Raw genomic sequence first — 12,191 nt, forward strand, 5'->3', positions numbered from 1 at the left:
TCGGGTATTAACAATAAGAGGACAAAGAAATCGTTTCATTCATTCAGGCCTCGTGCAGAGGTGCAAAATCGAGAATTTCAATAATAAAATGTGTTGTCATTTAATTGTGAGTGGTGAGAGTGATGTGTTGCTGAGCACAATGGTTGGTCGATGATGTATTTGCGAGTGTAACGCAGGTCTCCCTCAACCAAGGTTGGTGAAATAATCTATAATCAAATGACAATGAAAAATTCGAGAAAACATTTGCATTTGATCACCTGCTACCTGGACATGTTTTGTATTTATAACTCATACGTGATTATCAATTATCAATATAATTACAAAGTTTCCACACATCCATACATGGACTGATTGATTCAGTGATTCAGCACCTGAGGGTAGGGGCCCCATAGGGGTCCCAAGATAAACCTGCAGGGTCAAATGATAGAGAGATAAAACCAAAATAATTGTGTCTTATTCCTGTTCATCTTTACTTTTACCTTTACTGAGGCTGCTGAAAATTCTTCCAATGAAAAAAATCAAGAATAACTCAAGTCAAAACTATGGCCGTAACCTGAGACAAGAGGGCAAAAGTAAAAGTTGATTTGTTTTAGGGGGCCACAAGCCAAGAATATTGAGAGCCACTGGAGTAATTGGCTTGATTTTTTTTTTTTATATGATTCATTGTCACAGCATGTTATCAGTTGTAGCGTCAGTGAATATATCCTGACTCCACGACAGTCTCGTGTTTGGTTGGTGTCTGACTGCTGTGCTGTCAGGGCCCTTTGGGACGAGTCACCTCTGAGGCTGCCGCTCTGTTTGTTCGAGGTGATTGCGGCTGTACGGGAGCTGACCTCAGGGTTTTGGTTTATGTCCAATCCTGAAGATTAGATTTACAATGATCCATGTTACATTCCCCAGATGCATTTGCTTTCTGGAGCCCTGATGACCAGCGGATCAATGCAATTGTTCTCTGCCTGAACTTCCAAAGGGCAAATAAAACTGGGGTGACCTGGCCAACATCTTGGATTTAATTACCACTAAAAACAGTCACTCAAAAGCCAGTCTCAATAGTTATTCATCATGCTTTTAATTGATCCCAATTATTGATATATTCTGGTATTCCAGTCTGATAAATACAAGACTTTGGTGTTAAAGTCTGCAACATTGCATCTATCTTGGAAATAGTTTCTTCTCAACAATGACACATGATGATAAAAGGAGTAAAGTACACCACATACTGTGCTGAGTATTGGTTGTTGTAGAACTTTTATACAATCAAGCAGTAGATTTCAAATTGATAAGACATTATATTGTAACTCCCAGTGAATTCCTGTTTGCTGAATGGAAAGGGTTTTTCTTGACAGGACTGGATTAACCTGATACAGGACTCCAGGGCAAAACTTTGCTGTTGGGCCCCTGCTGCCCACATTACATCACCTGCTTTGTTCTGTGCATTATGTTCATGTTCTTTCACCTCCGTGTTCCAGAGAAGGGAATAGTTCACTTTTTTGCTGAGGGAAATATAAGTAGGTGAAAACCTATCTCTTGTAATTTAAGTAAACTAGTGCAGTGCCTGATCTAAACCTGCCTGTTGAGCTGTTCTCTTGACCTTTGTAAATGCTATTTGTGAGTCCTCCTCAAACAGTTCCACAATACACTGTGACTTTGTATTGTGTACAGTCTACAGTGCTGAGTGAAGGTAGAAAATAAAGTCAGTGTGTGGTGTGTATATAAGTTTGAATGAATTACTTAACTGCTGGGTTTTTTTCTTCATACATTCGATGTCAGCTTTTTCAGAGGTCTTGTAAGTAACGAACACGATCTTCAACTTTTCAAACATTGTGCCTTTACTTTAAACACAAATTGTGAAACATGAAGTGATTCAGTGAATGGTGTTGCCATGACGGAGATCAGTGCCTGGGCTGTGGGCCTGTCTCAGTCTGATATGGTGAAACAAAATAATGAAATTATAAAAAAAAATATCTGGGGGCAATTTTGACCCAGGGTTTGAACCATTACCGATCTGATGACACTTTCAACATGTGCATGTGTGAAAGGCAAACTATGGGGAAACTGTAAACAATTCTCCTGATTTTAACCATAGATCACGTCAGAAAACAGCTTAAGATGCAACTGGGTCTGCGGACTGAAGGCACACCACCCCCACTCCCCAAACTCGGCACTGCACTTTCGGCACTGTATTCCAAGAATACACATGTGAAGTGTGAAGTCGATCAGATGGACGGTTTGCGAGATATAAGTTCCACATACAGACAGACTTAGAATTTTATATAATTAAATATGAAGCATTCACAATGAATTTGGGTGCTGCATTTGTTGAGCTGAATGGTTTAAGTGCTATCAGGATGTTTCCCCATGCCTGCCATCTTTCTACGAAACTAAATCATCGACAGACACTAACTCCATTACTTTGATATGGCGCTGTACCTTTGACACAGTGCACATGGCAAACTATAATATACATTACAGATTAGTGGTCCAGAAATCAACCAGCTGGAACTTTGGTCTTCCAACTGTCGTGAGTCACTGGAACATCTGTCCATACCACTTATCTCTCTAGGAGGGCTGGGGCCAACATTGGGGGGGAAGCTGGGTAAAACCACAAACGAAGACCAACAAACATTCCTGCTCACATTCAAACCTACGAGTAATGTAGATTCTCTAATCACCTGCACGTCTTTGGACTGTAGGAGCAGGTCCAAATATCCAGAGGAAACCAATATGAGTTAGCTCAACAGGGAAAGGGCCTGGCCGACTGGCATGTTGCAGAACCAAGACAAACAAGTCAAGTCAAACGTCTGCTGTAAAAAGACCTAAATCACTGACATTGTTTCCACAAAGCAAATATTACGAAAATATTCCCCCCCACTTCCACCTTCACTCTCACATCTCACCACTCGTACCCCTCTTCTATCAACATGGAACAGGTCCCTTTCCGGTTCACTTCGAACTGTTTGGAGCATTCCAACCAAATTTGGCTCGAAACCCGAAAAGTCAGTTCCCAGCTGGAACCAAATAATACCTGCGATGACATCACTGGCCATCTTATATTCTACTGGTTGCAAAGAGAGGACGAAGAAAGCAACAATAAAAAGGCAAGTGGAAAATTGTGGGACCACTGAACCCAGTATCCTTTAGAACACTAGCAGGTAATCACTGTCATCCACCATCTGGGTATACTATTTACTCCCATTGCACATAACACAACAGCATCGAGGACCCAAGAATCCTGTACCGAACCCGATGAAGAAGCTGAGTTCATTTGGTGCCATAGAGGTATCTGTGGTGTTAATTGTATTCCAGTCACTCTGGCGTAAAGTGTTATAATTTCCTTTTTTAATGCGCACTTTCCCTTAACCTGCCTCATCCACTGTTACGGACACATCTCCCAGAATTCCTTTCACCCACGACCACAACACACATCTTGTTACTCTATTGCACTTTGAGGAGAATCAAAACATGTTTTTGAGTGGATATAGCCTGTGGCTCACCTACAGAGGGTTTCTGCATAACTGCTGTACTAAATAGCTGCTAAAAAGTTCTTGGTATGCGAAGGACAAAACCCTGACTGACACTTCATGATGTCAAAATCTATTGCAGCAGCAGAAAATATCCAACATCAGGTTATGATTTTATCCAGTTATTGGAGCAAAGGTTGTATGCGTCCCCATCTCTGCCTACACATCACTCATTCAGTTGTCCTTTATATTCCTGCCTTGACTAAATTACCTCCTCTCTCTGCTTCATCTGCAAAAATCCCATCATCATCATTTTTTCAGTGAAAATTAAGTCAGAAACTGTCCATTACCTCTGAAGTCTTGCCTTATCGCTTTCACAAAATGGTTCTTTTTTGTGTATTTTTCAGTACTACATGGTGTCTGTGAATGAATCATCTATATGGTGAATTTATCTTTTTGGCTACAAAAGAAATTAAGATCAAATGTCCTCACAGCCAAAATTGAAGACATTGATCTCTATATTTTATTATTTACAGAAATAAATTAATTGTGGAAGTGACCTGACTCAAATCAGACAATGAGGCAGTGACGAAGGTGGGTCAACATAAGGTGAGGTCAAAGGTGAAACCCTGCATCTGACACAAGACTAAGGACAAGAAGAGGGACGTCCCCTGCCGAACTGTTTTTACAAAGAGTTTTAACCACAGTGTTTCAGAACTACAACTGCTACATACTGTTTGACCAAATGGCGTCCTTATGAACAAAATGCATACCAGCTCTGAAAACAGTGCTGGAGCTGAATGATTCTGTCAGCTCTTACAATCCTGTGAGAATAAAACAAAATATATTACACAACATAAAAGCTGCACTGTATTCATTACAAGTATACAAATGCACATTTATCATTCGTTTCATTATAACAAATATATAAGATAGAAATAGGAAAATGTAAAACAGATGAAGATTATCCAGCGGAGACCAGAGGAAAAATTCAGATGGATCCTTATCGAGATCATCCCTCCATTTCACCCAAACCCACAATCATTGTGTATGTCTTACTTAATAATCCACAATTACTTTGTGTTAAATCAACGTGCAAAACATTGCAAATAGGAATATGCATCATGTAAGGACAATACTTTCATTCTTAAAAGTTGATTTGAATTCTTCTGTGAGAAGAAGATAATACAGTGACTGACACACATTGAACCTGGAGGGAGTCTGATGAATCAAGTCTCAGCTAAGTAATGTTCACATTTGAGATGTGCAGTATAAATATCAACTGGTGGTGTTTTTTTTTAAAGGAGAATAATGTAGTGTATTTTGAAATTTAATGTCATAGAAATATCACGAGTCATGACTGATGAAATCTGTGTGCAGCTAAAAACAATTGTGTAACTAACACCTTAAAGTCCAGATATTCATCTCTGAGAATACGTTTACCTCAGTATTTAGTACAAAATATTATCACCTCAGCCTTAGGGTGGTTAAAAAGTGCAAAACCTAGAGAAGAGATAAGCGTTTTGACAGCTTTCACATCTTTGAACTATTATTCATGGTTTTACATATTCCTTTCTGTCAGGAGTGCAGCATCCATCACATCATCAAAAGGTGGTGGTGGTGATAACAAACCTCCCCACCAGAGGGCAGTATCACACAAACACAGAGCCCCTGTGAGCGCTCTGTCAGCAGACAAAGAGCCTGATAAGTCATCAGCATGAGCTGGCTTGTTCCCTCACAAATACAGGCAAACTGATCAAAGTGGAGCCGTGTGTGACCTGAAAGGCAGCAGAGCAGCCATTATAATCTATAGATGTGGGCCAGCAGCTTTAATAATGGAGGGTGCTGAGGGGGCTGACTCCTAATCGTCTTATCTGCTGCCAAACAACCAACACCACCTTTGATGTTGTTGGGTTTCTATTAGCAAAAGCGGTTTGTCTTCCAGCGGTGGCCGGCTATTCTGGATCAAACAGACCCTGTTCCAGCTCTAGAAAGTGTGGGCATCGTTAATAAACATCACACATTCACGTTTAGCACATTTCATGTGTGTTTTGTAAGTGAGAAAAAAACTAGTTTTGTATATCCAGTAATCTGCCAAGTATTTAAAAATGTACCATTTATTCAAAAAGGAGGTCGAGACTCTTAACACAGATCAAATACATGCAGGCAAACGCACGCACAGCACTGCAACGAGGTCTTAGAGTTCACAGTGGAGACCCCACCCCAAGCCTGACACAAAGTATCTCCACGCAGCAGCTGACAGAGGTGTGTCTGTGCTGCCACCAGGGATGTCTCCTCTGTCTCATTCCAATTGAAGGGGAGCAGTTATTGATTAGTGTTAGTTGTACTGCTTGAGCTAATGAGCCCGGCCATGGTAAAAAAGACATTGTTTGACATTTTTTCTTGAGAAAGCTGAGATTATTAACTACTGCTGGTAAATAACAGTGTTCATCTATTTAAGGAAAGACAACATGTAACCACTATATATATATGCACACAGATTGCATCAGTCATGACTCATGATATTTCAATGACATTCATTTTCAAAATCCAACACTAAATTATTCTCCTATTTAAAAAAAACATCTACCATTTGATATTCATACTTCACATCTCAAATGTAAACATTAGTTAGCTGAGACCTGATTCATCAGGTTCCCTCCAGCTTATTACATTAGCTTGAGGCCCCATCTCACAGAAGAATTCAAACCAAAATCAACACATGTAATTTTGGATTAATACACATAAAAAATACACAATTTACTTTGGGTGTGAGAGAAATGGAGGGGTGACCTTGATTCATCGCCGCAGCTGGACAATCTTCCTCTGATTTTAGACGTACTTATATTATCTTAAATGTTGTTCATCCGTTAAAAATGTTCCTATGTCGTTCTTATGCATCTGTTATAATGAAACAAATAATAAATGTGCCTTTGTATAATTGTAATGAATACAAAGGTAGAGTTAAATATTGTATACATATACATATATATATATACATACATTTAGATATGTTTATATCAAAATGTCTTGTATTATTTCATTTCTTGATCTACATACAAATTCTGTATATGATTTATAAATGTGCACATTTCCATTTGTGTGTGTAATAAAGTCAGCAAGCCATGTAGCTACAATTGGACATAAACCTTGCATCTCAGTGCTTTTAAAGAAGAGAGAACAAGACGTAGCATCTCTGTGTCTCTGCCGTGTCGGTAATGACGGGTTAGGCTGGCACAAGGGCGTCTGCTACGCCTCCTTCAAAAGAGCTGCTGCTGAAGCCCGAGTGGGACTGGAGCCTGTCAAATTACAGTGGGATCCCACCTCACTTCCCACTCCCTCTGTCTGTCTGCCGCCTGTCTCTGCGCTGCCACTCCTCCTTTTCCTATCTTTTGTCTCTCTGTCAGTACGTCATCAGTGCAACTCATTTTACGATTCTGAGACACACAATGCAGAAATGTTCAACATTGGCCGGCCATGCCCGTGCTCCCTTAAATCTTGGAAAGATTGGATCGAAGTTTGTGTATGTGTGTGTGTGTGAGAGAGAAAGAGAGAGAGAGAGAGAGAGAGAGAGAGAGAGAGAGAGAGAGAGAGAGAGATGCTTTGCGAGCATTTCTGGAATTCCGTCAAAGGCACATTTTCTGTCTGGCAGCCGTGACTGAGTCTGTCCCACACCATGTGAAACACACCGGAGACATTGGATGTGCCGCACACTGAGAAGTGTTTGGTAGAATATCAAAGACTAAGAGATTGCGAATCTTAACCTCAGACTCAGAGGTCAAACCTCATCTGTATGTTTTCACTATTTTTTATATCAATATTTTGACTTTTAATATGTCGCAAAATAAAAAGCGAGGGCTCTCAGAGGCCATTTTCTACAGCGCGTAACAATAGAGGTCCCTCCAGTATCGCCTCTTCAGCCCTTCCCTCCCATATTCCTCATCCCTGCTTTGTCCATATCTAGCTCATCCCCTATTTCTCTCTTATCCAACACCACGCCATCTACACCCACCCCCATCCCCTCTCCATCCTACTCTATCTCTTAACACCCCCCCACCTTCTCTCTCCTCCTTTTCTGTCCAGCCCTCCTCTTCTTGCTCCAGAACTGTCAGATGGCATTAGCTCCTTTCACGCCCATGGCCTGTAGGAATAACAGCCGTGAACCTCGCCGAACAGCGCCATTCTCCTGCTCCAGTTAGCTCTCCACTCAGCACAGGCTGTTGCGCAAATACCAATGTTATTCACGTTGTGCCCCTTTACTTACACAACATGCCCCATTAAAGGGCAAAGCTAGGCAGACGCAAATCTCAGCAGAGAAGGTCATGGTGTGGAGAGAAGATGCGTATGTGTTGTATAACACGGTCACGCTCACTCATAATTATTAGCTCGTCCCCCTGACTCAAGGATCGACCCACAGCTTTGCTAAGATCTGGCTCACGTGGATCAAAAACGGATCCACTTCTTATCTGCTTATGGAGCTGCAGGCCTGAAATTTTGTTAAATATATCAGGTTCAGCTTATTTCCCATGAAGTTTCAGCTGCAGGGCAAGTTGTGGCTGGTATTAAAAGCCCACTGTGACCAATAAGCTGTAAATTGTGCAGAAGTTTTTATTGTGCTGAGAAACAGGGTAAAATGATTCTGATACGGCACGCAACATGTAACAGATGCGTCGTACAAGCTGACACTGCCTGTCCGGCAGTTCATGTAGTCCACTCCAAAAAGACTTCTTACAGTATCTTGTATTTTCAACATCTACCTGGTATTTAAAACAGCTGTCTGATAGATTTAATGGTGTTCAAGGTTACTGCCATCGGGCAGAACACCACCAAGCAGAAGAGCCAGACTGAGCCAGGCCAGGCCAGGCCAGGCGAGCATCCCCTGGGGTAAAAAACTGAACACCTGAAACTAATCGAACTCAGTTAGAGGTGAGATTTCCATTTGTAGCTGTTGTTGCTGTGTCTGCATTGATTATCTGTGAATGCTATCTTATAGTTCTGGGGCTTTGAAACAGGGAATGGAAAGATTAGGTTTGATAAACATAGTTACTTTTGACTGCAGACCCTTATAAGCCAGTTCAAATAAATGTTAGAGAGCTGTGAACTGTGATTTGAGAGGATTGCAAGTAAGTACACTGTAATAATTGATTAGTATTCTGTCATCCAGATGTCTGAGGGAATGTTTGCATGTGTGAGGCTAGAGGAGCACTGCAAATACATTCTTGAGGGGGTGAGCTGAAACATTATCAGTCTGACAAGTAAGCGCAGATAGATTAATAAAAATATGAGGACAGTGTAATTTCTCATTACTGTGTAGTCGACAAGCCCAGCATGGAAGGAAGGCTTAGAGGCTAATAATCAAAGCAGATTAGCCTGAGCTCTGATAGATACTACGCAAGCCTGCTAATCATCTGAGTGATAACCATGAAGTATCCAATCACAGTCAGAAATGAGCAGCGTGTTTCAACTTATGATGTTGTTGCAATGATCTGAGCATCAACGACCCCTCAAAGTCCCTCTCTGTGCCTTCCATTTGTTTCCTCTTGCCTGTGTCAGAGTAATTCGTCCATGTTAATACAGTATGTGTAAGTCGGTGCATATTAAGTGTGGCAAGGAAGGGTGGGAGGAAACACTGGAGCTTCAGAGCACCGGTGTTACTGTGATCTCCGGCCTGCCTGCCCTGTGATTTGGCCTTGAAATGACAGACCTGCCCCTCATTGGGCTACGGGTGGAGAGCTAATGACATGCTGCGTGGGCTAACATGACTATTAGCCCACTGTGAGCAGCAGGAACTGACAGGAACACAATTCTGTCATTACGCCCTGAGGAGACCTCTAATCAGAGAGGCAGAGACACCAGGAGAGGCCAGTAGCACTGGTTTAGGTTTTGAGACAAAGAGGTAACGGGCTGGCTGTTTTTTGTTGGTTTTCTTATGTGTCAGTAAACATTAGATATATTGCTATATATTGCTGCATAACACATTACTGAGTCAGTTCCCGGACTTTATATGACACGTATTCCCTTGTGCTGCTGTTACAGTGTCAAAAGTTAATGGAAATTCAATGTGGCATTATTCTTTGGTCACAGCTGCTGCTGACGAGTAAAAGTTACATAGTCTCCCTTTAATTGCATAATCTATAAGAGAAACTGTAAAAATGCCCTTCACAATAACAGAAAAGGTGATGTCAATAAAAAGCCAGGAGTCCAAAAAAAAAAAGATGGTGAGTGCTGCACTGGGACAAAAAATTACATCTGTTTTTAGCCATGAACTCAGGACAATGTCTGGTGAAAGGAGTCTGAACTTTCTCCGGAATTTGCCTTTCACATATGAGCAATGAGGCAGGTAGTTCTCTGCTCAGAAGCGCTGACACAAGACCAGGAAAAACAATGAAACCATCATTTTTTTGACATTTTGGCTTGAAAAATCTCCTAAAGAATTAGAATTAGAATAATTGTCGTTCAGTTGGCTTGTTAATTACCTGACTATTTGTTGTTGCTGTAACAAATTGACAGCTCAATTTTACCATTATAAATGCTGAGCCAGCCATCACAAGGCAATGTCTGTTTTGTGACTGGTGTATTGCTGCTCAGTGATACAGACTTTGACATTGTAAATATATATTTTCTGCTGACTTCACTGGTATTTGTGCATTGCCACTTCTTCCAATCCAAATGCTAACTCCTCTTTGCTCGTGAAATGGCGGATTAGACAAAGCTGAAAGTGACCTTCTTAAGATTTGAATAGAGACATTTAATCTACCTGCTCCCCTAAAAGTGCCTGTCCTCTCAACTCTGCTTGCTCCATATCATAATGCCAGTTTATTAAACTGTACTACATTTTATGTCCATATTGGTATGAGCTGTCAATATCTTTGAATTGTCTTCCATCCTATTGTAATTACAGCTAGGACAGTGAAAACAATGCATTTTTTCATTTGATTGAATTAATGCAGTTAACCCCATTTATCTTACACTTCAAGAGAATTAACGCAAACAGAATTATTAGGAAACAGCAATGAGGCAGGTTAGCCTATGAACATTCCTCCCTGCAGTAGGTGCCCACAGTCTTTGTAACTATGTTAATCATACATTCTAATCAGTACAGGCACATACCTACCTGTCTGGGTACTTGGTTGTGCCTGGAATCTGACCTGGAGTTTACTCTAGATCTTTCTGCTCCATTAGGTGCTGGATATTAAAGTATTTCTTTGAACATGTGTTTCCGTAGTTTTGTTTTCATTGTTTTGTTAGAGATCTGCACCGATCTAAAACTGTGACCCACTTATCCATTACTGAACAAATGCCCATTTGAGGATGTCCGTGACTTTCTGTATGCACAACAAAATAATGTGAGATATGTATTTGAAATTCACAATATATTACAATACATTAAAGATGTCATAAATAACAAAAGGTGACAGAGGTCTGCATCGAGTATGATAATAAATGCCTTGGTAGGAAAATAAGCCTGGCAATAAGCATGACAGCTCCACGGAGCAGGGGCTGAATCAGCTGTCTGAACCCTAATGTCACAAAGTGTCAAGAAGACCAACGGAGCTAATGCAAGAGAAGGAGCATGATCTGGAGACCGTGTCACCAGGCAGATAGTGATGCCAAAGGGTGGAACAGAACTACACAACGACAAAAACTATTCAGGGTGCCTGCAAAGGGTAAGCTTTTATACTGAAAATCTAACAGAATGAAAAATAAGAGCAATTTCATTAACATGAGAAAACATAGCTAGGTAAGGAACAGTAATCTGACAAGGTGCCAGTCACAGCAAATATTATCGATGTAGTAGCAGGGGTACATAATATCAGAGTATTCCACTTACCTAGATTACTTTCATTGATTGCATCTGTGAAAACAGAGAACAAAACCCTTATCAATATACATGATCAATCGTGGTGGACTGTGGTGGACACAGGTTCGAGCCTTATTCACTGGTAGTCTATGTGCTACATCGGGACACTGGGCCTGACATGCTGAGGCCTGCACGCTAGGAAGGAACAAATATGCATATGGTGAACCCAGTGCAGTGCTACATGGTGCAGACAAATCACGGCCAAGGTGATTCCAGAACAACAATGCTCTAGAATGAATGGATAAAATTATGATATAACTAGCTGCCTTTTATGGAAAAGGAGCATGTGCAGAAAATACTTCAGTTCTTGTATATTTTATTGTGTCACTATTGTGTCAAGATTTGATTAGTGACATACGATGTATCTATGTATCACACAGCACTTAGTTTACAGTAGCTAAATATTAGTGATGAATACAGACTTTTTCATAAAAATGTTTGAAATAAATTTCTGTCTCTACTCTCAGTGTTAAGTCGAGTCAAATTTTAAATAAAATATGGCAAAACAGTTCAAATATAATGTGATCACTTTAACTGGGTCAAACTGAGGGTCTAAATCACCACCAGATCATTTCGATAATTTGATCATTTTTATTTCACCATATCGGACTGACAATGAGATCCAGTGGTGTAGGGGGGGTGATGATCTCCATTATGGAAACAACATTCACAGAATCACTTCCTGTTTGGAAATTTGTCTTCAAAGAAAAAAGCATATCGTTAATTTTGTTACGACAATGCTTTTTATCAAGCTGAATTACAGCTTTTATTTTGAAAAGTTGTAAACTTGGATCTGAAGATTGTGTCGACATGCAGTTCAGTAAATCCTTAAAACTTATGTTTGACCATGACACATGTGAACAGTGATA

The 12,191-nt window shown here is 40.5% G+C and overlaps 1 protein-coding gene across 3 annotated transcripts in view; it reads right to left on the reverse strand.

The window, feature by feature from the left end:
- nr6a1a (nuclear receptor subfamily 6, group A, member 1a) overlaps positions 1-12,191 on the reverse strand; it is an 85,427-nt gene that overhangs the window by 28,721 nt on the left and 44,515 nt on the right. For 2 of the 3 annotated variants that reach the window (XM_034595795.1, XM_034595794.1), the window contains one exon: positions 11,293-11,316. The exons of the other annotated variant lie outside the window; for it this stretch is intronic. In XM_034595795.1, coding sequence (XP_034451686.1) covers positions 11,293-11,316 — 24 coding nt within the window. The remainder of the gene's footprint in view (positions 1-11,292; positions 11,317-12,191) is intronic. 3 annotated transcript variants of the gene reach the window in all.

This window comes from Hippoglossus hippoglossus, chromosome 9 (genome assembly GCF_009819705.1).
Source record: "Hippoglossus hippoglossus isolate fHipHip1 chromosome 9, fHipHip1.pri, whole genome shotgun sequence".
NCBI classification, from domain to species: domain Eukaryota; kingdom Metazoa; phylum Chordata; class Actinopteri; order Pleuronectiformes; family Pleuronectidae; genus Hippoglossus; species Hippoglossus hippoglossus.